The sequence below is a fragment of the Pan paniscus genome, chromosome 1, assembly GCF_029289425.2.
Source record: "Pan paniscus chromosome 1, NHGRI_mPanPan1-v2.0_pri, whole genome shotgun sequence".
Classification (NCBI taxonomy): Eukaryota; Metazoa; Chordata; class Mammalia; order Primates; family Hominidae; genus Pan; species Pan paniscus.
The window spans coordinates 94,570,426-94,597,292 of record NC_073249.2 but is presented as its reverse complement, the minus strand read 5'-3'; the positions used below and the strand labels follow the sequence as shown (position 1 = coordinate 94,597,292).

General features: G+C 52.9%; 3 protein-coding genes across 11 annotated transcripts; all 3 read right to left on the bottom strand.

The window, feature by feature from the left end:
- Positions 1–496: 496 nt before the first annotated feature.
- Positions 497–9,128, bottom strand: ENTREP3 (endosomal transmembrane epsin interactor 3). Of its 3 annotated transcripts, none has more exons than XM_034936889.3 (12): positions 7,975–9,128; positions 7,722–7,778; positions 7,406–7,516; positions 7,181–7,300; positions 6,947–7,054; positions 5,017–5,192; positions 4,786–4,885; positions 4,379–4,448; positions 3,560–4,105; positions 1,697–1,765; positions 1,342–1,595; positions 497–1,247 (listed from the first exon to the last, which is right to left on the bottom strand). In XM_034936889.3, exons 1-12 carry the CDS (start codon positions 8,197–8,199, stop codon positions 1,074–1,076), a joined length of 2,010 nt encoding a protein of 669 aa, XP_034792780.1. In that variant the 5' UTR covers positions 8,200–9,128; the 3' UTR covers positions 497–1,073. The 3 variants fall into 3 exon arrangements, with proteins under 3 accessions (XP_034792780.1, XP_008968457.2, XP_034792793.1); XM_008970209.5 differs by having other exon boundaries at positions 5,017–5,189; positions 7,975–9,124; XM_034936902.3 differs by lacking the exons at positions 7,181–7,300; positions 7,406–7,516; positions 7,722–7,778 and having other exon boundaries at positions 5,017–5,189; positions 7,975–9,120.
- A 174-nt stretch (positions 9,129–9,302) lies between these two features.
- Positions 9,303–16,052, bottom strand: SCAMP3 (secretory carrier membrane protein 3). Of its 3 annotated transcripts, XM_008970199.4 has the most exons (9): positions 15,381–16,052; positions 14,952–15,029; positions 13,828–13,950; positions 13,621–13,741; positions 12,120–12,248; positions 10,817–10,976; positions 10,607–10,708; positions 9,996–10,113; positions 9,303–9,741 (listed from the first exon to the last, which is right to left on the bottom strand). In XM_008970199.4, exons 1-9 carry the CDS (start codon positions 15,444–15,446, stop codon positions 9,595–9,597), a joined length of 1,044 nt encoding a protein of 347 aa, XP_008968447.1. In that variant the 5' UTR covers positions 15,447–16,052; the 3' UTR covers positions 9,303–9,594. The 3 variants fall into 3 exon arrangements, with proteins under 3 accessions (XP_008968447.1, XP_008968449.1, XP_034792842.1); XM_008970201.4 differs by lacking the exon at positions 14,952–15,029 and having other exon boundaries at positions 15,381–15,740; XM_034936951.3 differs by lacking the exons at positions 13,828–13,950; positions 14,952–15,029 and having other exon boundaries at positions 15,381–15,716.
- Positions 16,053–16,162: 110 nt separating this feature from the next.
- Positions 16,163–26,577, bottom strand: CLK2 (CDC like kinase 2). 5 transcript variants are annotated; one of them, XR_611540.4, is made up of 14 exons: positions 26,444–26,577; positions 24,045–24,214; positions 22,722–22,950; positions 21,945–22,032; positions 21,530–21,596; positions 21,247–21,363; positions 19,966–20,132; positions 19,100–19,194; positions 17,940–18,069; positions 17,763–17,845; positions 17,516–17,595; positions 17,245–17,335; positions 16,868–17,003; positions 16,561–16,695 (listed from the first exon to the last, which is right to left on the bottom strand). XR_611540.4 is itself a non-coding variant. In XM_008970204.5 (13 exons), the coding sequence occupies exons 2-13, from the start codon at positions 24,212–24,214 to the stop codon at positions 16,513–16,515; spliced, it is 1,500 nt and encodes a 499-aa protein (XP_008968452.1). In that variant the 5' UTR covers positions 26,444–26,577; the 3' UTR covers positions 16,163–16,512. The 5 variants fall into 5 exon arrangements, 4 of the variants coding, with proteins under 4 accessions (XP_008968452.1, XP_008968453.1, XP_024784177.1 ...); XM_008970204.5 differs by lacking the exon at positions 16,868–17,003 and having other exon boundaries at positions 16,163–16,695; XM_008970205.5 differs by lacking the exon at positions 16,868–17,003 and having other exon boundaries at positions 16,163–16,695; positions 21,945–22,029.
- Positions 26,578–26,867: the final 290 nt, after the last annotated feature.

The following is a 26,867-nucleotide window of genomic DNA, read 5'->3' as shown; positions in this document are numbered from 1 at the left end:
GGAAGGAGTCTGATGGGGGTGGGTGAGGAGAGAATGGATGTTTAACAGTGGAGGGAAGAAAAAGAAAACCTATTGCTGTGAAAAGGAGGAGCAGAGTTACAATTAGTGGTTGGAAAGAGTGTCTTGAAAGTTTCTTTTTTCTTTTTTTTTTTTTTTGAGACATGGTCTTGCTCTGTTGCCCAGGCTGTAGTGCAGTGGCTCAATCACAGCTTACTGCAGCCTGGACTTCCCAAGCTCAAGTGATCCTCTCACCTTAGCCACCTGAGTAGTTGGGACTACAGGCGTGTCCCACCATGCCTGGCTAATTTTTTGTTTTTTGTAGAGACAGGGTCTCACTATGTTGCCCAGGCTGGTCTTGAATTCCTAGGCTCAGGCGATCCTCTTGCCTCGGCCTCCCAAAGTGCTAGGATTATAGGTGTGAGCCACCATACCCAGTCCTGAAAGAGTTTTCTTAAATATGAGAGACACTAGAACAAATTTCACTGGTGACAGAGAATGATCAAGAAAAGAAGGGGAAAACTGAAATTTATTGAAGGCTTACATACTGTTAAGAGCTTTACAAACATTCTACCTTCACAGTCTTTAATGGATCAGGCAATTGGGGTTACATAGCTTGCCCAAGGTCATGCAGCTAGAGGTGGCAGAGCTGAGAGGCCACCTAGATTTTTTGGACTCTTCGTGCCTGCCTTACCACCCCATTGCATAGGCACACGTCACCCTGTACTTAAACACCTGGGCCATGCCTTTGTCCTGACCACAGTGCCCTTGCAAATCAGAAAGAGCCACTCTCATTCTGGGGGGGACAAGAATTTGTTTTCCTCCTCCAGTGCTATAAGCAGGGGCATCTCCCCCACAGCCTAAATACCCATGCAGCACAGGACAGAAGCTCTCCCAGTCCAGAGCAGCAGAGGCAAGCAGCAAGAGACCCCAGAGGTAGGAGGGAAAGGGACACTTTGGGGGGTATACAGCAGGTTTCTTTTTGTGCCAGCCAGTGCAAGAGGATGCTGGGGGCTGCTGGTCCCAACCAGCTGGTGCCTGTGGCTGGATGTGTTCAGTGTGACAAGAAGCCCAGGTCAGAGCCCAGTCTCCCGGCTGCCCCCGTTGAGGCTGAGGCTGTGGGGGCGGGTACCATGCTCCAGCCTGCGGCCAGACAGGAGACGCCGCAGGGAAGAGCTAGAGCTCAGATCTCCACAGCTGCGAAGGTGGAGGCTCTCTCGGCCAGGCCGGCCCCACAGGCTCCGGGGCACCTGGACAGGGACACAGGAAAGGGCATCATCAATAAGGCTCAATCTGAAGCTCCACGCTTTCCCAAACACCTTTCCTGGCTCCCCGAATTCCTACCTGCTTATGTCCATGAGCTCCAGTCCCACTGGGGTCTGGGGCTTTCCTGGATATCTGGAGGAAACGAGTGACCAGGCCCCGACCTGGCCAGCTGCCCTTTAGGTCCCCCAGGGAGTGGGCAGGTGCAGGGCCCGAGGGCAGGGGAACTTTTTGGAAGGTGGGCACAGGGCGCCGTTTCTCGGCTGACCGGGCACGTAGCAACTTGGGGGAAGGGCAGCGGGCTAGGCGGAAGAGGCAGGCTTCAGAGCAGAGCCCTGCAGAGAGACAGAGATAAGAGAATGGTATTGTAGGGTGGAGAGGGGGCTGGGCAGCCATGCCCAATCCCCACCCCTGGGGCACAAACCACATGCCTGACCTGTATCTGCAGAGGAAACAGAAGCAGCTTCTTCCTCAAGCACTTTGGTATAAAGGTCCCTGAAGTCAGCTGGGGAGAAGAGAGAAAGGGAGACAGGGAGTGAGTGGAAGTGTTCTGTGGACACGCCCACCCTCCTGTGGGAACTCAAGCCCAGAGGAGCTTTCACAGCTCCCACGCTCCATCCCCAATCAAAGGGCCAGCATCTCTGTCCATATTAGCCAGCAACTAGATGGTACAATCCACCACAACAGGGACTGCAGTGGTGTTGTTCAGCACCTGGCGCACAGTGCTGAGCGTTCCCCAGTACTATCTCCTTTCTTATTTTTTTGAGATGGAGTCTCACTGTGTTGCCCAGGCCGGAGTGCAGTGGTACGATCTCAGCTCACTGCAACCTCCGCCTCCCAGGTTCAAGCGATTCTCCTGCCTCAGCCTCCCTAGTAGCTGGGATTACAGGCGTCCACCACCAGGCCCAGCTAATTTTTGAATTTTTAGTAGAGATGGGGGTTTCACCATGTTGGCTAGGCTGGTCTTGAACTCCTGACCTCAGGTGATCCACCTGCCTTGGCCTCCCAAAGTGCTGGGATTATAGGTGTGAACAGCCTCGCCCGGCCACTGTCTCCTTTCTCAGCATCTTCGAGTACAATGCCTATGGCTGAAGTACTGTTATTATACATGTTTTTTGTTTGTTTGTTTGTGTTTTTGAGATGGAGTGTGTCTCTGTCACCCAGGCTGGAGTGCAGTGGCATGATCTTGGCTCACGGCAACCCCTGCTTTCCAGGTTCAAGCGATTCTCCTGCCTTAGCCTCTCTGTTAGTAGCTGGAATTACAGGCGCGCTCCACCACACCTGGCTAATTTTTGTATTTTTAGTAGAGATAGGGTTTCACCATGTTAGCCAGGCTGATCTCGAACTCCCGACCTCAGGTGATCCACCCACCTCAGCTTCCCACAGTGCTGGGATTACAGGTGTAAGCCACCATGCCCGGCCTGAAGTACTATTATTATACATGTTTTACAAGTGACAGCTGAAGCTTGGGGAGGACAGATAAGTGGACCAAGCTGAGAGCTGTGGAACTGGTTTCAAAAAATAAATCCTTTTGGGAGGCCGAGGCGGGTGGATCACTTGAGGTCAGGAGTTCAAGACCAGCCTGGCCAAAAGGGTGAAACCCTGTCTCTACTAAAAAATACAAAAATTGCCCGGGCACGGTGACTCATGCCTGTAATCCCAGCACTTTGGGAGGCCGAGGCGGGCAGATCACGAGGTCAGGAGATTGAGACCATCCTGGATAACACGGTGAAACCCCATCTCTACTAAAAATACAAAAAAATAGCCGGGCGTGGTGGCAGGCATCTGTAGTCCCAGCTACTCGCTACTGGGGAGGCTGAGGCAGGAGAATGGCGTGAACCCGGGAGGCGGAGCTTGCAGTGAGCCCAGATCGCGCGGCTGCACTCCAGCCTGGGTGACAGAGCAAGACACCGTCTCAAAAAAAAAAAAATATTAGCCGGTCATGGTGGCGCACACCTGTAGTCCCAGCTACTCGGCAGGCTGAAGCAGGAGAGTCACTTGAACCCGGGAAACGGGTTGCAGTGAGCCAAGATCATGCCACTGCACTCCAGCCTGGGCGACAGAGCCAGAGACTCCGTCTCAAAAAAAAAAAAAAAAATTCTCCTTTTTTAGCTGCTAAGCTGTGGATGTTCTGTCCCTAGGAGGTGAGTACCCGAGAAGTGTCTACCAGAGGAGTGAACTCACCCTTTCTTCCTCCTCAGGGACCTCAACTGTGCCCCAATCCTGGTGGGCATCACTGGCCACCTAACTCCCAGTGCCTACCCTCTCCTGAGCCTGGGCAGTCGGGGAGGGGGCTCACCAGTGTCACTGGAGGTCGTGATGCCTGGGTCGCTGTGGGACCGTGGCAGCAGCAGCGGTGGTGGGGATGCCGGATGAGGAGGCCGGTGCCCCGGTGGGGTGAGGGAACCTGAGCTATCGCTGAAGCGACGAGTCGGGGCTCGGGTGGGCGGGGCTGCGGCTGGGCGGCCCCCTCCCCGGGGGACCCGCCGCCTCAGCTCGGGGAAGCAGGGTCCCACCCAGGGCGGCCAGCCCTCCAACCGGTGGCAGCTGCGGGCAGCTGTGGGGGCACCCAGTGGGGGTGGAGCTTCAGGGGCAGAGCAGGAATAGGAGCGGGCGGCCCGTGGGGGGCGCCGTGGCAGGGGGCTTTCCTCGAAGGGGCCCCGCAGGCCACAGTCCAGGCTGAGGCAGTAGCCGGCACGGCTGCGCTGGATGGAGCGAAAGAGCACGTAGTCCACGGAGCGCACGGAGCCCTGCAGCTCCAGCAGGCACGAGTCCTCCGACGGGCTAGAGCCCCCAGGGAGGTCACCAATGGCTGACAGCACCAGAGACCCGCTGTCCATGGACACTGTGGGCGGCAGGGGGCGCTGTGTAGCACCAGCCTGGCCTGGCCTAGCCCTGCCCAGGCAGTTCCTCTTCTCCCAAGCCCAGCCTCTAGGGGCCACTGTGCCTCCAGCTTTATCTCAGAGGAGAAAAATAAGTCCAGGGTTCCAAGTTGCCGCAGCCCTCCCATGTCCCCAAACCACCAACTCCGCCTTGTTTTCCCCTTCTATTGTCTCTACCCACCCCAGCTATCCCTGGCAGCCCCGCCGTTGTCCACCCCTCATTACGCCCTGCTCACCGTCTACAATGGAGGCCACTCGCTCACAGATGCACGAGCCATCGTGAAGCTGAGGGTCAAAGAGAGTGGCCTGCAGAAGACACAGGGTCAAGGGTTCAGCCCTACACACTGAACACCCCCATGTGCTAGACAGAGCTCTGGAGACTTAGATTCCAGACCAGCCTTGTCCCTTTGTACAAGTCACTTAATTGTGCAGCCTCAGCTTCCACGTCTGTATGGCAGAAATGATAGCTTCCAACCCACTCACCTCACCAGGCTCTAGGGAAGATCAAAGGCAACAGTGGGCGTGCTGGTGCTGTAAAGACCTTGACCACTGTTATTATCTTTATCCAGAGGCTACAGCCTGTTCAGCTTTCCAGGCTACAACCCGGCTCCCCAGCCCGCCCCAAGCCGTGCTGTGCTCTCACCTGGCTGTCTCCTCGTAGCCCCATGACCGCCTCATAAGAAGGGGGGCAATCGGTAGGGTACAAGGGCACTGGGCTGTCCATGGAGCCATTGTACGTGATGCTGGCAGATGAGGAAGAGGGTCAATGTAGGAGAAATAATTCCCCCTCCACAAAGATCCCTCTCTCCAGCAATCCAGGCCCAGCCCCAGTCCCCTTCCTTAGCTCCCCCAGCAAGACCCCACCAGGCCTTACCTCTGTGCATCTGTTTCTGAGCTGCAGGTATACTCTGGGGGATAGTAGGGCGGTGGGGGCACAGGCGGGACAAATTCCTCCAGGTCCAGCATGGTGTGTAGGAGAGGGGCTGGGGGCGGGGACGTGCAGCCCAGAGGTCCCAGTGGGCCTGAGACTGACCGCTCAGGGGCCAGCTGCTGGGGAAGCGAGCAGGTCAGCAAGTCTGGATTCTGGGAATACAGCTCCTCCTGGGCCCCCAAACTCCTCTCTCATCTACATTATTTTTTCTGGCCCTATCCCCTGAGAGAAGCTCTTGTTCTGGCCCCTCCCTCACCCAAAATCAGCTCTCCTTAACCCCACACTCACCCTGTACCTCTAGCTCTGGCCCTGCCCACCCACAAATTCCTCTTTATGGCCCCACCTCCATCCAGAAGCTCCACACATTCTGTGTCTTCACAGGAATGTCCACCCTTTAGCCTCACCTCCATCTAGGACCTTCTTTTTTTTTTGAGACAGTCTGACTCTGTTGCTGGAGTGCAGTGGCGCGATCTCAGCTCACTGCAACCCCCACCTCCCAAGATCAAGCGATTCCCATGCCTCAGCCTCCCGAGTAGCTGGAATTATAAGGGTGTGCAACCATGCCCAGCTAATTATTATTATTATTATTATTATTTTGAGACGAAGTTTCACTCTTGTCGCCCAGGCTGGAGTACAATGGCTACATCTCAGCTCACTGCAACCTCTGCCTCCCAGGTTCAAGCGATTCTCCAGCCTCAGTCTTCCGAGTAGCTGGGATTACAGGCGCCCGCCACCACACCCGGATAATTTTTGTATTTTTAGTAGAGATAGGGTTTCGCCATGTTGGCCAGGCTGGTGTCAAACTCCTGATATCTGGTGATCCTCCTGCCTTGGCCTCCCAAAGTGCTGGGATTACAGGCATGAGCCACAGAGCCCAGCCTAATTTTTGTATTTTTTTGTGTATATGTATATATATATATGTGTATATATATGTATATATATGTGTGTGTGTGTATATATATATATATATATTTTTTTTTTTTTTTTTTTTTTTTTTGAGACGGAGTCTTGCTCTTGTCGCCCAGGCTGGAATGCGGTGGCACCATCTCAGCTCACTGCAGCCTCTGCCTCCCCGGTTCAAGCAATTTTCCTGCCTCAGACTCCCAAGTAGCTGGGATTACAGGCACCCGCCACCACACTTGGCTAATTTTTGTATTTCGTTTGTTTGTTTTTTGAGACAGAGTCTCGCTCTGTCGCCCAGGCTGGAGTGCAGTGGCACTATCTCAGCTCACTGCAAGCTCCGCCTCCCAGGTTCATGCCATTCTCCTGCCTCAGCCTCCCGAGTAGCTGGGACCACAGGCGCCCGCCACCACGCCTGGCTAATTTTTTGTATGTTTAGTAGAGATGGGGTTTCACCATGTTAGCCAGGATAGTCTCGATCTCCTGATCTCAGGTGATCTGCCCTCCTCAGCCTCCCAAAGTGCTGGGATTATAGGCATGAGCCACTGCGCCCGGCCCGATTTTTGTATTTTTAATAGAGACAGGGTTTCGCCATGTTGGCCAGGTGGGTCTTGAACTCCTGGCCTCAGGTGATCCGCCTGCCTGGGCCTCTCAAAGTGCTGGGATTACAGGAATGAGCCACCGTGCCCAGCGTAGGACCTTCTTGACTCTACCCCACCATCCAGTCCCATTCTCTAAAGCCCCCTCTCCTGGTCCCAGACCAGCATCACATACTTAACTCACTCCCTGCCATCTCCCCTTCTCATCCTCCCCACTAAACATCCATTCCTCCAATAGATGAGGATAATAGATAACCCATAGCTCCTGGTGCTCAAAAGCCAGATCTGTAGCCATTGTTCCCTCAGGCAAGTCTCAGCACACACACCCCTGCCCCCACCATACCTGCGTGCCCTGGCCCCTGCTCCCTTCTCACCGTATGCACGAGGTCCAGGGAGAAGATTTGGATGCAGCAGACAATAGCAGAGAGTGTACAGATTATAGCGGCACAAATGGTGAGCCCACAGACGCTGAAGAGCAGGTTCTGGGGAAGGGAAAGGAGGAGAGGAGTCAGGAGACGGCTAAGTTCCACACATTATGGGCCTGTGAGTACCCCAGCAGGGGAGGCAAGAGTGAGAACCAGGAGGATGTTTGCGGGGTGCAAGCTCACCTTGAGGGCCCCTCGGGCTTCATCACAGGTGGAGTTAGGGGCAACTTTCAGTTCCTGCCCCGACTCTGGACAGGGCCGGAGGAGGGGAACAGAGGGACAGCACACACAGACCTTTCCTTCCTGAGTGGAGCAGGGAGGGTGAGGCAGCCTGAGTCAGGACAAACTGAGGTGTCCTGCACACCTCCCCCAGCCAGTTCTTTCCAGCTCTCCCTCCTCAAATCTCACCAGAGAGCACTGTTGGAAGTCTCGGGCCAGTTGAGCATTCTTACAGGAGAGAACAGAGCCAGCCATGCTAAGCATGACACAGAGCACCGAAAGCAAGGAGAAGAAGGAGATCTGGGGAAAACAGGGTGCAGACTCAGGGCTGGGACCCTCATGAGTACTCCTCTTCCACGGACAGAGTCCCCCTCCTTCACAGACACTTCGTGCCCACCCGGCTGGCACCAACTGGGGAGCCAGTTCCCTTCTTGAGGACATAAATGGGCTTCCCCTTGGGTGCTGGGCACCTGCCTCCCAGTGGGCACTGGACCCTGGCACCTACCACTAGAGTGAATGGCCGCTTCCAGGACACAATGCCAACCACCCCGGAGAACGCCAGCTGGGGACAGAGTGGGCACAGGCTCAGCCTGGCAGGGGAGGCTCCTGAGTGAGCCCCTCACCACAGGATGCACCCAGCCCTGTAAGGAGGCAGAGGACCAGGAGAGGGAGGAGAGGCGAGGATGTGGACTTGCAGCTGGTGTGGAGGGTGGGGCCCGAGGAGCCTCCCCCACCCAACAACTGTGCACCCAACTCACCGAGAACCCAGCCCAAGACGGGCAGGACCTCTTGATGCTCTCGGTGGTGGTGACGGAAGAGGCCACCATGCTGAAGGTGACCACCAGGATGCCCAGGAGCACTTGGACCAGCCCCAGCGTAAGCAGGGCCTGCAGCCAGGGTCGGTGGAGGCGGAGGTGGGTAAGGCCCCTGGTGCTGGGCCGGCTGGTCAGCGAGCGGCTGGAGTCACTAGGCGAGGGCATCATGCCTGCTGCCCGGTTGCCTGCGCCTCGCTCGGCCCTCCCTGGCACTTGGGAGCATCTCAGAGGCGCCCAAGGCCCCGTCCTTTCTCCTCTCCACCCCACTCGCTCTAGAGCCCACCCCCTGGCTGGGTCCCCTGGGGCATGGCCGAGGGACGCCAGCTGTGGGGGGGGCCAAGCGAGGGGCGTCACGGAGGGACCGCGGAGTGCTCCCTCCCCACCACGGGCACTGGACGGGCACCGTGCCCGCGGCGACGATGAGGACGCGGGGGCACCGGCTCATCGCATCTCCCTAGGGAAGAGGGGCACCGAGAAGGGCCGGTCCAGGAGTGAGGAGGGGGCGGCGGCCTGGAGCCCAGGGAGGGGTGGGGAGGGTAAAAGCGGGAAGGATGGAAATAAGTCTAGAGAAGAGGGGAGGGGTCGGCGTGGGGTGACTCTAGAGGCGCGGTCGGTGTGCCCTCAGGGCGTCCAGTGGGATCCGGGGCCGCCTGGTGGGGAGAGGCCGCGGCGCCGCTGTCTCCTGTGTCGCCTGTCCCGCTCCCCTCCCCACCACGCTCCGCTCCCCGAGCTCCGGCTGCCGCAGGTCGGGGACTAGAGAAGGGGGATGGGAATGGGGATGGTGCGGGAAGGAGGGGCGTGGCGGCGAGGGCCGGCGCGGTGCACCCCGGGAGTTGTAGTTCGGGACTGAGACCCTGTCGGGGTTGGGGGATCCCGCGGCAGGGCGAGGCAGTCGGATAAGCGCTCCTCCAGTCCCTGCCTCTCTCTGGACCCTGGCTAGGCTGCTAGTGATCCTTTGGGCCTCCACTTGAGCCCCACCCAGCTTTTCAGGCTCCAGGCCCGCGTATTCCTTGGCGTTCCCAGCAGAGGCGGTGGCTCTTCCCCGTCATTAATGGAGAGGGGTGGGGAGCAGGGCTCCCTGGCGTCTCCGGGTTTCGCGTTTCCGTGGACTTCCCACCTCCTTCCTGCGCCAGCCACTCGGGCTCCACCGCCCTGCCCCTCATATCTCCCAGTTTACACTAAAGCCGGGTCCGACCTTCCCACCTCACTCCACACTCTCCTTTCTCTTTCATAAGGCCTAATTCCCAATGAAGATTCAGGAAACGGGGATGTCAGTTCCAGTTCCACTTTCTTTTTATTTAAATAACCGAAGCAACAGCCGTGGCACAGCAGAGGGAAGCTGGGTTGGGGCGTGTGAGAAGTGGCAGCAGTGTGGCCTGATGGGGGGACTAGGTCACAGTGAACTCCCCACACGCCTGTCAGGTTCAGCAGTCATGGCCATAGGATTGGGAGCACTACGGAGGAGCCATCAGTTAGTGATGTCTCTCCAAGTCCCAGAGACCTTAGGGACGGGAGCTAAGTCAGCTCCCTCAAGTAGCAGGGCCAGGGCATCCCAGTCAGGGGTCACGGGGCCCGGAAGGCATTTTCAGCAGCCCCAGCGGCTGCATTGGCAGCTGCGGTTCGCACCGCAGGGTTGGAGAAGACACCAGCAGCAAATTCTTGCTGGGCCTTCTGAAAGCTGGCACCTGTGCGGCGGTATAAGGAGTGGATCTGCAAGTAGAGGACAAAGACATTACAGCCCATTCCAGCCACTGGTTCCCCACCCCAGCCTAACAGCATCACTACCACTCAGCAGCCTGCTGCCCAGCACACACACTCACACACAGAAACACACACCCCAGAGGTCCATTAGCTGAGAACAACCCAGCAGCCTGACCTGTGCCAGTTGCTCCTGAATGTTCCACCCACGCCCCTGGGGACCCATGATCTCACCATCCCGGCCCCACCTTCGACACAGCCCTCACCCGTTTCAGCATGACAATTCCTAGCACAGCAATGCCAGTGAAGAGCAGGGCGACCAGCAGCATGAGCACGGATACTGCTGTGTTGCCCTTCGGCACCACCAGAGCGGAGATCCAGCCACTGTAAAGGGAAGGATGAGCCAGTGAAGAGGGGCTCCTCAGCTTCTCCACTGGTTATGTCACCAGCATCCCCTGTTCCTACCCTTCCCATCAGCAGTGGCTCCCTGTCAATCGAGCAGCATTCCAAGCACCACAATCCCAAACTGTATCTAATCTCTTCATAGTTTAATTCCAGTTTCTGAACCATTAGCCCTGAGCTCTCCAAGCTCTTCCAGGCACTCATCTGGGGATTCTTCTTCCTCCTTTCAACCATGGTTCTATGCCTCCTCCAGGAAGCCACCTTAGATTGGCCAAATGCAGCATTCTTCCCTTCAATCTATATGTGTCAAGAGTGCTGTCTGCGCTCTATCCTGGAAGTATGTCTTGTATCTCATTAAACTAGTACCTCCCAAGGATTAAAACCACATTTCCTTTTTCTGAACAACTCCTATCCCAGCACCCAGTGCTGGCTGGATCTAGAGGGAAAGGTGAGGGTGGGTAACAGCCTCACAAACCTGAATCCCCAACCTGGGATACCAATGGCCTGGAGGACAAAGAGCACATCCTGGACGAAGAAAATGAAGAAGAAAACGAAGAAATTGAATGAACTGTCACTCCTACAAAGAGGAAAAAAATGGGGAGGGTGGGAGAATTAGAGCTGAAGGATGGGCAGACGTGGGGCCCATCCCAGGTCTCCATCACTCTCCCACCACTAACACACTTACCGGAAAGCCTTATACATGGGGCGGTACCAGCAGACAAAGGAGCAGGGAGTGAAAAGGAGGACCCAGAGGATAGAAAGCCCAAAGCCTGCGCCATTGTTGGTTTCCACACAGAAGCTGGCCAGGCAGGCGAGGAAGTTCAGGAGAAGAGCCAGCGTGCTGCCTAAGGGGCAGAGGGACAGGATGAGGAGCCCTTCTGGACTGCAATGAAGGCTCCTTCCCATCTATGCTCACCCTATAATATTCACCAAACATGGCAGAGTAAGGAAATGAAGGCCTTCATGGAATCCTCAACAGAGGAGATGGAGAAAGCAAATGTCAATAATGTGTGATCCCCTTGCAAAGACATTTTTTTTTTTTTTGAGACGGAGTCTGGCTCTGTCGCGCAGGCTGGAGTACAGTGGCGCAATCTCAGCTTACTGCAAGCTCCGCCTCCCCGGTTCACGCCATTCTCCTGCCTCAGCCTCCAGAGTAGCTGGGACTACAGGCACCCGCCACCACGCCCAGCTAATTTTTTTTTTCTTTTTTTTTTTTTGAGATGGAATCTCGCTCTGTCGCCCAGGCTGGAGTGCAGTGGCAGGATCTCGGCTCACTGCAAGCTCTGCCTCCTGGGTTCACGCCCATTCTCCTACCTCAGCCTCCTAAGTAGCTGGGACTACAGGCACCCGCCACCACGCCCGGCTAATTTTTTGTATTTGTAGTAGAGACAGGGTTTCACGGTGTTAGCCAGGATGGTCTTGATCTCCTAACCTCGTGATCTGCCCACCTGGGCCTCCCAAAGTGCTGGGATTACAGGTGTGAGCCACCGTGCCCGGCCTTTTTTTTTTTTTTTTTGAGATGGAGTTTTGCTCTTGTTGCCCAGGCTGGAGTGCAATGGCATGATCTTGGCTCACTGCAACCTCCACTTCCCGGGTTCAAGTGATTCTCCTGCTTCAGCCTCCTGAGTAGCTAGGATTACAGGCATGTGCCACCACGCCCAGGTAATTTTGTATTTTTAGTAGAGATAGGGTTTCTCCATGTTGATCAGGCTAGTCTCAAACTTCTGACCTCAGGTTATCCACCCACCTCAGCTTCCCAAAGTGCTGGGATTACAGGCGTATACCACTGCACCCAGCCCAAAGACATCTAAAGAATTCAAAATATATTCCTGCATATGGACAATAAAAAGTGGGGAGAGGGCAAGAACATTTGCTAGCAGGCTGGTGAGTTCTAAATAGAGGTGAAGTGTTTGGTTCTTGGTGAGCGGACCCCAGGGCAGTTAAGAGATCTACCTGTAACTTCCTCCAAAAGGCTTCTCACTACTCACACATCCAGAGGTAGTACATGGTGGATACAGTCTTCTGAAATTCTTGGGGGATCTCCATGGAGATGTCCTGGAAAAAGCAGGGCTGAACTGGACAAAAAGAAGGTAGAGGGGGCCAATTGTTCTGTCGAGCTGTAAGGCACAAAAAAACAGGTGGACCCCAGAAGTAAAACAGAGACCAACAAAGGAATCACTCCCCCTTCTCTCCATCCCTGGATCCTCTCTCTCTCTTTTTTTTTTTTGAGATAGGGTCTCTGTTGTTCAGGCTGGAAGGTAGTGGTATGATCACGGTTCACTGTAGCCTCAACCTCCTGGGCTCAAGCAACCCTCCCGCCTCAGCTTTTTTTTTTTTTTTTTTTTCTCCTGAGATAGAGTTTTGCTCTTGTTGCCCAGGTTGGAGTGCAGTGGTGTGATCTTGGCTCAGTGCAACCTCCGCCTCCCGGGTTCAAGTAATTCTCCTGCCTCAGTCTCCTGAGTAGCTGGGATTACGGGCACGTGCCACCACGCCCAGCTAATTTTTGTATTTTTAGTAGAGACAGGGTTTCACCATGTTGGCTGGTCCTGAACTCCTGACCTCAGGTGATCCACTCGCCTTGGCCTCCCAAAGTGCTGGGATTACAGGCATGAGCCCCGGCGCCTGGCCGTCCACCTCAGCTTCTTGAGGAGCTAGGACTACAGACAGGTACCATCATGCCCTGCTAATTTTTTCATTAATGTTTTGGAGGCAGGATCTCACTATGTTGTCCAGGTTGGTCTCTAACTCCTGAGCTCAAGCAACCTGCCTGCCTCGGCCTCCCAAAGTGTTGGAATTACAGGCGTGAGGCACCATACCCAGCCCTGGATCCTCTCTTTTATCTCCAATTTGGGGTCCAAGGAGACAAGTGAGAGTGGAAAAATTAATACTGTTTATTATTATTTAAAACATCTAAGCACTGTACCAAGTACTTCACATATATTTTGTTTAACCTTCACAACAACCCTGTCAAACAGATGCAAACGTGGTTTTCATTTTATAAATAGGGAAACTGAGGCATTCGAGATTAAGTAACTTCCCTAAAAGCTCATGGTTAGTAAGCAGTATCTCTAAAATTCAAACTCAGCAGTCTGACTCCAGAGCCCAGGTTTGTGTTTTGTTTTTTTTTTTGAGACGGAGTCTCACTCTGTCACCAGGCTGGAGTGCAGTGGCGCTATCTCGGCTCACTGCAACCTCCACCTCCCGGGTTCAAGCGATTCTCCTGCCTCAGCCTCCCGAGTAGCTGGGACTACAGGTGCGCGCCACCATGCCCAGCTAATTTTTTTTGTGTGTGTATTTTTAGTAGATACAGGGTTTCACCATGTTGGCTAGGATGGTCTCGATCTCTTGACCTCGTGATCCGCCCACCTCAGCCTCCCAAAGTGCTGGGATTATAGGTGTGAGCCACCACACCCAGCCGAGCCCAGGCCCTTAAGACCTGTTTTTGCTCCTCCCAAACTCTCAGATGCTCTTCCCCACTCTACTACTTACTAGCTGTGCCCCCCAGGGCAGCATGCTGCAGCTCTCGCTCCCTTCGGTCCAACTCCTCTGCCTTCCGGTTGAGCTCCTCCTGTTTCTTCAGCAGCTCAGCTGTGGCTGCTGCAGCTGAGGCCTGCCCAGTGTGAGCAGATGGAGATGTGAGCCCTGGGCCCCAGGACTGGCCCTTCTCCCCAGCCCTCACCTGCACACCTCCTGTACCTGAGTGCTGTATGAGCCATAGTTCTTAGGTTCTGTGGGGCTGAGCTTTCTCGAGGGCTGCAAGGAGGGAGCTGAGGGTGGAGGCAATGGGGCAGGGGCTGGAGGCTCATAGGCTGGTGGTGGCTGTTGAGGAAAAGACCTTAGTGATCATCTAGTCCCTCATAACACAGGAATCTAGAGTCTGCTTGAATACCTTTAGACCCAGAACTCATGATGTAAGGAAGCAGCCTTTCCCCCATTTGTTAGGAAGCTAGTTCTTCTGTTGAATTTCTGTCAGAGAACTCTGTGATGACCTGTAGCAGCCTTATCATCCCTCATATCCAATTCCTTAGTGAGGACTCAAATCACTCATTTACCATATCTCCCCACTTAACTGTGTTTTTTTTTTTTCTTTTCTTTTCTTCTGGGGATGGAGTGTGGGGTTGTCTCTCTGCCACCCAGGCTGGAGTGCAGTGGTGCAATCATCACTCATCGAAGCCTCAAACTCCTGGGCCCAAGCAGTCTTTCCATCCCAGCCTCCCAAGTAGCAAGGACTACAGGCATGTGCCACTACACCTAGCCAATTTTTAAAACGTTTCAAGAGATGGGGGTCTCGCTGTTGCCCAGGATGGTCTCCATCAAATTCCTGGGCTCAAGCAATCCTCCCACCTCAGCCTCCCAAGTGGGATTACAGGCATGCACACCATGCTTGGCTTTTTTTTTAAGTTTTAAGTACCATGAAAACCCCTTAAATTCTTACAACTCACCATTTTCTAATCCAGTGGGACAAACAGGTGTAGTCCTCCTCATTCCTTGCTTTCAAACTGCACACCTAACCTAAACTCCAACCAGCCCCAACCTTTATTTTCTTCAAGAAAGCCTTCCCATACAGAACATTGGTTAAGGCCTTGCCAGCCTCCAGATCTTCCCAGGACTGACTTTTAGAGCTCAAACCATTTGGGTTGGTGGCCCTGGTGGCCCTAGAAGGATGAGGCATCCCATGGCTGACTAGCCTCTCTCAGGGAACTAAGATCACAGTGCCTCTTCCTTCCTGTGCATGCAGAAAAGTCCCCTGTACCCAAGCTAACTTGTCTCACTGGCAAACCCTTCCTTTCCTTGAACTCCTATGCTCTCCAGTAGCTCACCTCCCGGGTCTCAAAAGGGTTGTAGACGTCAAGCGTGGCATACTGCCGGCTGGGTCGGTGCTGGATCACAGCTGGGTCCTGAGGGCAGAGACCCGGGGCTCAGCTGGCACCCAGTGCCACCTAGGGGAATTCCCAGGGACCATTCCCAAACTGCCTGTGGCTCCAAGTACTGCACCTTCGGGGCCACGCCGTTGTCCCAGGATTGGGACAACATTTACCTCAAATCCATCATCCAACACTGCCAGCGCCAGCCCATTAAGGGGCAGGGCCCGCCCCCCAGAGTGCTCACTGGTCTGGAGTCACTGTCACCCCACGTGGCGGCTCTTCCCAGGATCAAATGTCACAAATGGGGATACAAGTTAGCCCGACCCTACAGAACCGGGAAGAATCAACCTGACCGCCCAAAAGAGGCCGACCGGCGCAAGTCACCTGAAAGGGGTTGTCAAGCTCGCTGGGCTCGGCGAACGGGTTTCCGCCGTCTCTGCTCTGAGCCATGTTTGCAACTGCGGCCTCCGCGGCCCTCTGCCCTCCACGCCCCTGCCGCAGCAGTGGCGGTAGCGGTAGCCCTCAGAGTCCACTTCACTCGCCTCAGTTCGCCCCGCTTCTCTGTGCACGGATTGGTTCCACCGACCGGAAGGGCCACAAGGATCCCCGCAGCAGCCGTGGGTTGCGCCTGCGTCTTGTCCAAAAGCTAAGACGAAAGTGCTCCCACGTGATACCTCTAACCCAGTGCCCACAACCAACTACCGCCCCTCTTCCATGTGACTTCCTTCCACTAACGAACTACACTTCCCAGCAGGCCTCGCGTAGGAATCCGGCCTTCCTAGTCTCCCGAGATGGACGACGGGAGCCTTCTGACCGGTCGTGGCAAGCCCCCCTAGGAGCCAGGTTGAGCACGTTTTCAACCTGGGTTTCTGGCTCTATACTGGGCCGCGGCCTAATGACTCTAGGAGTCAGATCTTTCCCAACTCTCATAATTCCACATCCGAGAAGTGCCACCTCATAACACTTCTCTGTTTTAATCTGAAAGAAATGCTGCCCCACCCATCACTACCCTCCCATATGATAAGGTGGACAGGGGAAATAAACTGGTAGCCTGGCTGTGCTTCATTTTGGAGGGTAAGGAGGACTCCCTTCATACCCAAACTCAGAAAGTTTGCCAATTGTTTCATCCCTCCACCCCAGCATTCCCAAACCTCCAACTCCAGGGATGGGGGTCAAATGAAGCACGTTATTTTATTTCACAAAGACTGTACAAAATTCCTTATAAAACATGGGGTAGATGCCACCTGGTTACCTCACTCGGCCCCCATCCAACTCCGTATGAGGGGGCAGGTGAGGGTGGAAACTGTGTGGATGGAATAGTATTATGTACAAGGCAGGGGTTGAAGTGATAAGTACAAGTTCTTTCATATTTACACTATTTCACATATTCACAGGTATATAGAGAGCCAGGAGGAAGGAGTGAACTCTGGCTCGTTCTCTTGTATAAAAAAGCACCAGTGTCCTGGACTGGACACCCACTGCTATAAAAGATGCAGGGGGGCCCAGGGCCTGATCGTCACCGACTGATATCCCGACTGGAGTCCCACAACTTGTTGGGCGGCTCAGCCCGAAGGCGGGCGAAGAAAGGATGCTGAAGGGCTTCACCCAAGGTCAGCCGCTTAGCTGGTTCATACTCTAGCATGCTTTCAATCAGATCGAAGAGCTGGTGGTGTTCCTCTGCCTCTGAGGTCAGATACCGCTGGTGGAGGAGGGCAGGAAAAAGGTGAGGCAGGATGCCTTACAAACCCTGCCTTCTTCAAGACCCTACCTTTCATTCTTGGAGAACCAAGGCTCTGCTTGCAACCAATTTGAAGGCTACCTAACCACGACCACACCAGGACCAACGTTTCTGATATTATAGCTCAACCTACCTTCCCACTAGCACAATTACTCCATAATCTTTGAAAGTTCTTTCTACTTGTATATCCTTGTCAACTTCATGAATCTTCTTTAGTTCCTCATTAAAATGTAAGCTCTTCCAAGGTAGTTTATTCTTTTCTGTCTGACCTAAAGAATCCAGGACATTGCTTTGATCTCTGGTTGTCTCAAGGTTAGGCTGTCTAACCTCCTTCCCTCCACAAAACCACTCCCTCTTATGTTTCTTCTGTTGACCAAAGATGTCTTCTTTCAGCTTTCCTCCCCTCCTTTCCTAACCCTCTGCTTGTGAAGAGCATTCCAGGGGGCAAACCACCCTAAGAAGGAAGTCACTTCTGGACGGTGGGCACTATTTATCCCGAGCCCAGCTCACCCGCAGCGGTTTGCAGTTCTCACGAACATAGCGCCCAGCTGATGTGTTCTCATCCCAATCCAGGCGACCCCGGTAAAAATATTTCTGCTTTCTAGAGGGGAAGGGGAGGTTGAGGAATCAGAAGGTCACCCTTGTTACAATTCCCTTATTTCCCCATCTGAAAGTAACTGGGGGGAGAGGAGGTATCAAAGAAAAAAGAAAATGATGTGAAATAGACCAATTCTGTGGAGAGAAAAGGAAAAGGGTTAACTAGTGCCCCCTCAAGGTTCACCTTGTCTTTCGGATCATCCGGGAAGGGATAGGACCCAAGATCCTTTCCATCATGGCTAGATGCTCTCTGTTGTCATGGGTCTAGGAAACAAAAACAGAACTGAGCATGGGACTGAAAAGGGCATGCTAAGGATCAGCTGCCAGGAAGGCAGGCAATGTGGAGAACTGAGTAGGCAGGTCCTCAGCAGAAAACAAAGGAACCAGGTAGAAGAATGCCAGGCAGTCAAGTAAGACATCCCATCACTTACCTGGAAGAGGGTGAATCCCACATAGTATTCAAAGATGATGCAGCCTATACTCCACACATCACAAGGCTGTGACCAGCCCAACTCTGGGTGAGAATGGGAGGGAAAAGGTGTTATGAGGCTTAGGTGGCCCCACCCTCACATCATCTCACACACTTGGACAGCCTTGCCCTCCCTTACCAAGGATGACTTCTGGTGCTCGGTAATGGCGAGTGGAGACAATGGTGCTATGGTGCTCATGGTCAAAGGTGGCACTGCCAAAGTCTACCACCCGCACAGCTGTGCTCTTCACACTGCGCTCATCTCGCTTCTAGGAGCAGAGGAGAAAGAGGATGAACCTCTGCACCCAGACTGAGATTCCACCAGTATTCTCTACATTGCTTCTGAGCCTTAAAAAAGGTACTGTGATCTCCTGCCTGGCCTTACAAGCCCTGGGAAATTTCCTGTTTTACAGCTTCCACCACATCCAGCATAATACTTTTAGAAGTAGGGGAGCAAAAGGATTAAGAAATGATTATAGAACAGCGTGCACATCTGTAAGCATCTGAAGACTACACTCAAGTGCCGGATATATAGTTATTCTGAAAACATGTAACATGTAGCAAATGGGTTTTTCTGAAAAAATGTAACATGTAGCAAAGGAGTTTCTCTAAAAATATGTAACATGTAGCAAAGGGGTCAAAGGAGGGAGAGCTTCTTTAGGTCTGAGATCTCCATTATCTCCAGTTAGTCAAAGGAGCCGAGCTTTCCTACCTCACAGAAATACACGTCTCAAAAAAGAAGTCCGGGCCAGGCACTGTGGCTCACACCCGTAATCCCAGCATTCTGGGAGCCTGAGGTTAGGGGTTCGAGACCACCCTGGCCAACATGGCAAAACCCCATCTCTACTAAAAACACAAAAACTAGCCAGGCGTGGTGGCGGGTGCCTGTAATCCCAGCTACTCCAGAGGCTGAGGCAGGAGAATCACTTAAACCTGGGAGGTAGAGGTTGCAGTGAGCTGAGATTATGCCACTGCACATCAGTCTGGGCAACAGAGTGAGACTCTGTCTCAAATAAATACATAAATAAATAAATAAATAAATAAAGTCCAAACCAAGAACCTTAAAAACTTTCACTCTACTGGAAAGTTATCTGAAGTCCCCTGTACAAGTTATCTCCCAATTTAAGTCTTCTTAAGAGATCTCTCCCTTTCAACCTATTTAGTTTTACCCAGTTGGAGCCAGACAGGGAGAAAATGTGGGAGGACGAAATAAAAGGGAGAAAACAAAGGGCTCGGCAGAAGGCAAAGTGGCGCAGCTGCCCGCCCCCAGTAACCAAGGGCAGACCCTATCCATCTTACCTTCTCTAGGTTGTAGGTGAGCTCATAGTCTGAATTCACAAACAGAATATTTTCAGGCTTGAGGTCTGTATGTGTCAGCTTGTTATCATGGAGGACTGTAGGGGAGAAGGCCAGGTCAGGCTTGGTGCAGGTGGCCAGAGCTAACTGGTATCAGCTGACCCCAGGCCTGGTTACCTAGGGCAAAGCCAGTGAGGAGACAGGTCCAGAATCACTAGGGCTGCTTTCTGCTCTACGTCTAAATGGAATGCCTGGTCTAAGAAGCTCTGCTCTTTCTAATATAAGATACATATGTAGCTCAACTGATGTAAAAAAAAAAAGCTTGCTTTGAGTTGTAGTGTGTACACACCTTGACATGTGTCTAGCTGGCATTATGTTAACTCAATTCTGTGAAACTGTATTATTTTGATGACTCCAGAGGAATGATACATTTCTTTGAATTCCCCACCTTGCCCCTTAGCTGAACTACATACTCTGTGTTCCCATCTCCTTTGCTGTGAATGAACATCTCATCCCAGACAAATGTAAGCCTTTACCCTAAGGAGTGTATTTTTGTCTCTTTATGTTTGCTGTCTGACTGATGCTTTCCTAAGAAAGGGAGAAAGGAAAAGGGGAGGGTAATTAAGTGCTTTGATTCCAAAGGCTTTCTCTTCTAGCTGCTGCTAGGCTAGGTGTAGAGTAAGAGCAATCAGTGACGATAAAGACATCAGTCAAGGAGTTAAGTCAGAAGACGTTTCAAGATGACAGTACATCAAAGAACTGCAGATAACAGACAGCTGACTGTTTAGGGGCTTCACCAGTGCACAACCGACAGAGATCCAATGAAGGGAGGGACTGCCCCAGAGTCCACTTCGGCCCACCCCACTCACACTTGACAGCCTGGCACAGCTGGAAGGCCATGTGGCGCACTTGGTGGATGGGGTAGGGCAGGTAGTTGTTGTCTTTGAGGAAATCGAAGGTGCTAAGGCCCAGAAGCTCAAAGGAGATACACATGTGGCCATGGTAGTCAAACCAGTCAAACATCTGGACACAGAGGCTGAGAAGAGAGATGGGGGAAGGGGGGTTGTCTGATGAGCTCCCATCTGCCCATCAGCCATCCAACAAGGAGGTACTTCATAGCTGTTGATTCCACATACTTGTGTAAAACCATGCCAGCTAGTACTAACACCAAAATTCAGTTCAGCTAAGGAATAGCCTCTACCAGACCCAAGAAGAATGGTACTATCTGCCAGGTTTTTTTTCTTTTTTGTTTTTGAGATGGCGTCTCACTCTGTCACCCAGGCTGGAGTGCAGTGGCGCGATCTTGGCTCACTGCAACCTCTGCCTCCTGTTCAAGCGATTCTCCTGCCTCAGCCTTCCAAGTAGCTGGGACTACAGTTGTCCACCACCATGCCCGGCTAATTTTTTTATTTTTAGTACAGACGGGGTTTCACCATATTGGCCAGGCTGGTCTCGAACTCCTGACATTGTGATCCGCCCGCCTCGGCCTCCAAAGTGCTGGGATTACAGGCGTGAGCCACCATGCCCAGCCCAAGTTTCAAAATATCTTCCTGTGTATTTTAAATAGTTCAAAAAACTATTTGCTGAAGAGCTGTGGAGTGCCAAGCTCCAAACAGTATAGATCCTGAATCATCAAACTGTCCATCCTAAATCCCAACCCCAGCCCAACTCCTGATATTCATTCACCACTAGCTACCACTGGGCTCCTATTTATACCTACTGGCCTCATATCTTGGCTTAAAGTCCTTATTCTATTTTTGGACTGTGAATGTATGTGAACAAAATATTACTGCATAAATGTCTGTGGCCTTATCAGCATAGTTCTACTTATAAAAGCTTAATTCATTGTTCGATGAGGTTGATGCTTAGTTCTAGGGCTATGTCCAGGGTATATCTCTACAGAAGCCATTCTAGGCTGGGGTCAAACTACAGAGCAATCTAACTTCCCTGAAAACAAGGGGAGTGGATTAAGGAATATCATGGGCTCCCCCCTTTCCTACCCTGATGTTCTACTACTCTAAGATGATGAACAAAAGATGAATGGATGAGAAGGTCTAGGACTCCCCTGTCTGCCTAAACCAGGTCTAGAAGTCTCTCCCGTGTAGGGGTTGGGGCTCTCAGCCTCCCTACATACTTCCTTGCTTGCTTACTTCTTGTTGTCAGGGTCTTTCTCATTGATTTTCTCTAGCACGTTGATCTCAAGTCGAGCTGCTTCCTTGTACTTCTCCACATTCTTAATGATCTTCAGGGCAACTCGAGCCCCACCCCTGTAAGTTGGCAGGAGAGGCTTTTGCTGGGTTCTCAAGAATGTCTCAAAATGAACAGGGCTGTAGGGTGACTAAGAAATTCTACCTCAGGTTAATTAGCAAAAAAGCCCCATATAACCCCAACCATCTCTTTATCCCCACATAGTAGGGAGGGACTGACAGTTACCTGCGATGGTCAACACATTGTACAACTCGGCCGAAGGTCCCCTCTCCTAAGGTGCTAACGATTTCATCTGAAATGAAAGAGAGCAGGGTCGGGGAGAGGGAGGGAGAGAAGGTGGGGAATGAGCTGAGTTGGAAGAAAAAAGGGGACAGCAACCTGGGGTGGAGATGAAGGAAGGGGAACAGATACAGATGGTCACAGGGGAAGAAAACCCCTGCGTGATTCCCACCACCTTTAACCCAGGGGCCGTGAGAGCTGGGAGTGGACAACAGAGGTCAATTCTCAACAGCAACTCAAACCACCCAGATAAACAACACCACTGAGAAAAGGCAAGAGGCTGTGACTCAGGTTGGCTTGGGACGTTAGGATGGCTATGGGACCATTACAGGCTATAGGATTGTTACGATTTGGCTTGTACATCGCTCTTGTAGCCAGTCCCCGACGTGGTAGATGAGGTGGCCCTCAGCGTCGTCCTCTACACTCTTGGCTCTCCGGCTGCTGTGCTGCTGTCGGGGGGCAGGGGGGGTCGGAGCAAGCCAGGTGTCGGAGCGGGGGCCGGAGGGAGGCGGGGTGGGTGGTAGAGGGGTCACCGGTCACAGGCGCCCAGCCAGGGGGGACAGACGATGATGGGGGACAGTGGAAGGGAACACGTCAGATGCAGTAAGGTGGATCGGTGTGAGAAGAGAGAGCGGCGCATAATCCCAAGTCCCCAAACCCAAAACAGGAACAGGGAGAGGCATGGGCAGAGCAGAGAAGTGTTGTTGCCAATGTCACCCACAACCCCATGCTCTACACAATGCCCTTTCGGGCAGACACAGATCTCCCCTTGCCCCCACCCAAGCCCGCCTGCCAAGGGGGCTACAGAGCCCAGGGCTTGGGGGAAAAAGGCAGTTCACAAGCAAGGTCCCCATTAAAGAGTGGAGGCCGCTGGGGCGGAGAAGCTGCTCCCAACACAATAAGCCCAACATGCCAGGGAGAGCACTGGGGGTCACAAATGCTCCGTGCCCATCCATCTCCAAAGCAGATCCAGGGCCCTTCAAGAGTTGGAGAGCTTCCAAGAAAGTAGGCAAACTCAGTGCCCACCTCAGTGTTCATGCCCCAATGTTCAGCTGAGAACAAGGATACTGCTCACTTACCAGAGTCCTAGAGGGCCTGCAGAAGAGTGGGGAGAGGAAGGGCCTGGGCTGGCACTCACCGAAGATGAGCGGCTAAATGTCCGGCTGCGCCTCCTCCGCCGTCTGTGCTTCCTCCGGCTGCTGCGCTGGCTGCGGTAACTGCTGTTCTCCCGCTGATATTCATAGGAATGCCGATAGTCTGTGTCATAGTAGGCATCTCCCCGATCCCGGCTATAATCGTTGCGTCTGTAGCTGCCACAGTATCGCCGGTCATACACCCTCCGGTCGGACGAACGATCATCATAACTGCTGTTGGATAACAAACACCAATGAGGTGTATCTGTTCAGATCACATTCCCTACCATACCCTGTGACAAGGTCCTGCCTTAGTGAGGACAAAGAGTAATGCTAGAAAACTGTTCTCAGACACTTGTTGAGTCACTGAGAGGACCAAGGGACCAGAGAAGTGAGGTAACAAGCACATCTGCCATGTCACCAAAACCTCTGAAAAGGCATCTGCAGAACCACTCCCTATTGGGGCCTTTTTCCCGCTGCAGTGATACAAAGAAACAAAGAGCCATTTTTTTCTCAAGCTTTCCTGAATGAAATCCCCCCTTGCTCTAAACCATCCTTAACCCATTCTTTCCACTGAACATACCACTAAAATATTAAAACTGGGCCGGGCACAGTGGTTCACGCCTGTAATCCCAGCACTTTGGGAGGCCAAGGCAGGTGGAGCACTTGAGGTTAGGAGTTTGAGGCCAACATGGTGAAATCCTGTCTCTACTAAAAATACAAAAAAAAAAAAAAAAAAAAAAATTAGCCAGGCATGATGGTGCATGCCTGTAGTCCCAGGTACTTGGGAGGCTGAGGCACAAGAATCGCTTGAACCTGGGGCCACAGAGGTTGCAGTGAGCTGAGATCTTGCCACTGCACTCCAGCCTGGGCAACAGAGTGAAACTCTGTCTCAAAAATAAATAAATATTTTAAAATTTTTTAAAAATTAAAAACACAAAGATCTAACTTTGTCTTATCTGTTAGCTTATTAGTTACCTGTAGCTCCCAGTCCTTTGCACATGCTTTCCCTCTGCCCAAAGACACTTCCCCCACCTGACTCTACTTGTCCTCCAGACATATACAGATGTTGCTTTCTCTGCAATGTTTTCTCTGAATTACACATCCTGCCCCACTCCAACCAAACGCACTGGGTACGTCCTCAGTTCCTCACTATGTATTCTAACACTTAACACTGCAGCCCAAATGGCTTCTTTGGTTATCTACCCCGACATTACCTTCAGCCAGCTACTTAAGGCAATGGTTTTAGCATATAACCAATAAGTATTTGTTGAACAAATGAATGAGCGAGTGATCCTGTGTTTGAGTATCTCTTCCTGAGGCCTCACCTTCGAGAACGGACATGGTAGCTGTCCTCTCGCCGACGCCGTCGTGTCCGGTCACTACTACTTGACCAGGAGCGACTTCTTCGTCGCTTATGCTTTCGGCTCCGATAGTGTTCACGGTAACTCCCCCGGCTGCCTCGCTCTGAGGAGTGGTACCTTCGAGGATGAGGCATCTGGAAGGCAAGGGAAAGCGGAAATAGGAAAGTTTCGAGTTTTCAGAAATCTCCTCCAAGGACTGGCTGCTCCAAAGATGCTAAGCTGCTTTCCCCTCTTTTATTTCTGCCTCTTTTTTACCAGGCACAACTTCCTCAGTCTTCCTCTGTACTTACAATTCCTCCTTATTGGAGTACAGCCACCTACTACCTCTGGCTGAAACTCTAGAAAGCCCCCAAACCCATCCCTCATTACCCACCCCTCAGTTCAAGTGTTCTTATTTTATTCTTGAGACAGAGTCTCGCTGTGTGGCCAGGCTGGAGTGCAGTGGCACAATCTCGGCTCGCTGCAACCTCCGCCTCCCAGGTTCAAGCAACTCTCCTGCCTCAGCCTCCTGTGTAGCTGGGATTACAGGCACGCGCCACCACTCCTAATTTTTATATTTTTAGTAGAGACGGGGTTTCACCATGTTGGCCAGGATGGTCTCAAACTCCTGACCTCGTGATCCTCCTGCTTCGGCCTCCCAAAGTGCTGGGATTACAGGCGTGAGCCACCGCACCCGGCCAGTTCAAGTGTTCTATCCTTATTTTCTTCAAACACAACTCCATGAAGACCTTCAGGTCTAGGACACAGTTCATTACAGAGGAAAGTGTATGACGACCGATGGAGACTGCCACAGTGTATCCCCGTTCAGGATCTAAGATATAGATCTGTGTGATGCTGAGTTCCTCACAAGTCAATAGAGTAAAGCTTTGGTTTACAGTTATGATAAATGTTGTACACTCATTAAGAGTACATCTCATCTCCTCAAGTAGACTATCAGTGTCCTGAGGGTAGGAATCCAGTCTCCCAGGTTTCTACATATACCAGGTAAACGCCAAATACTATCAGCTCCAGGGATCTGGGTCGGGCCCCTTGAATTAACTTAATCATCTCTCACATCTTTGGCCAACTCTCCCTTGAGAGGTTTTAATGTAGTAGGCCACAAAATACAGTCAGCATCCCATCTGGCCCCTCCACTCTTGTGCTTAAGACGTAGATAACAACTGTTTCTTGTGTGTTTTTTTTTTTTGAAACGGAGTTTTGCTCTTGTTGCCCAGGCTGGAGTGCAATGGCGCAATCTCGGCTCACCACAACCTCCGCCTGCAGGGTTCAAGCGATTCTCCTGCCTCAGCCTCCCGAGTAGCTGGGATTACAGGCATGCGCCGCCACGCCCAGCTAATTTTGTATTTTTAGTAGAGACAGGGTTTCTCCATGTTGGTCAGGCTGGTCTCGAACTCCCAACCTCAGGTGATCCGCCCGCCTTGGCCTCCCAAAGTGCTGGGATTACAGATGTGAGCCACCGCGCCTGGCCAGTAAGTGGTTTTTAATTAATATCAGCCCTACTTAGCTGACAGCTGGCCACCTTCCAGTTAATGGAATTGGAATGGGATGGTTCACAAATCCTTTTTTTCCTTCAAGGAAAAAAGAGAAAAATCACTGTCACAATCCAGGAAGATGAGAATAGGAAGGCAGAATAAAATGAAACAGGCCCAGGGACATAAGTCTTGGTGGGGGTGTATGAGAATCGCGTATGCAAAAGGTTTAATGATTCCGATGTCTGACCACCATTCTGTATCACTTCTTCCCAACCTCCCCAAATTGAGGAGGGTGGTATTTGATGCATTCTTGGTGTAACGGGCCGGTAGCATACCAAGCTGCAAGCACAAGATTTTCCCAGCATAGTCATCCTAATCAGCATAGCCACATAAATGCCATCTCACCACATACTACCATCAAACGGCCTCACAGCACTGTCCCCTCAAAACATCACTAGCCTACCTTTCTCAAGTTTGAAATCTTTTGCTTTTTCCTTTCTCAGAAAATCCAGAACTCCTACAGGCAAATTCTTCCTGCATGTTCCAAGTGACACGGTGATGTATTCCTCCCCTCCAGCTTTGATTGGACCCGAGTCCAACTTTGATATTCCACTCCTTCACATCTCTGGAACCACTCCCATCCTTACTCTATCACCCCTTCTAGTCTGGTTCCGCCCAAGCTTCCTACAGGTCTTCTTGGTACATCTAACGCAGGCCGACCTCCTTCCCCCTCATCTCCCTACTCCGTCGCTTCGTAGGTCTCAACTCTCCTCCTCTCCAAATCTCGCCCCCGTCCCTTGCCCCCAACCCAAGCCTAACCCCGCCCGCCCCGCGGTCGCCATCTTTTCGCGCGGCCGCGCGGCCCCGCGGCCAGCCAACCCGCGCGCTCACCGTTCTGGCGGCGAGGCCCGTGCGCTTGTCCCACAGGAAGTCCGTGATGGCGGCGACACTGCGGCCGGAGTCCCGGCACCCCCGCGGCGACGAAGTGCTGCTCCACCCCCCCAACCCGGGACCCTGGGACCTCCCGCCCCGTTCCCGGGCTCCGCTTCAGTCCCGCCCGCCCCGGCTCCGTCCCCGCCCCTAAGATCTGCTTGGCGCCGCTCGCACCGCCCCCGCCCGGGGCCCGATCCCAGCTCGGTCTCCGGCTCTGGCCTCTCCGCTCCGCCGCCGCCGCCGTGAGCGAGCACGTACGCACGGACCCACGTCCTGCGTCGCTTCCCAGCTACCCCCTGGGCTCCGCCCCCAGGACCGCGCGCGCCACCACGTGCTCACGTAGTTGGCAGGCATCCGCCTGTCAGAGCCTCGGAGGTACTGG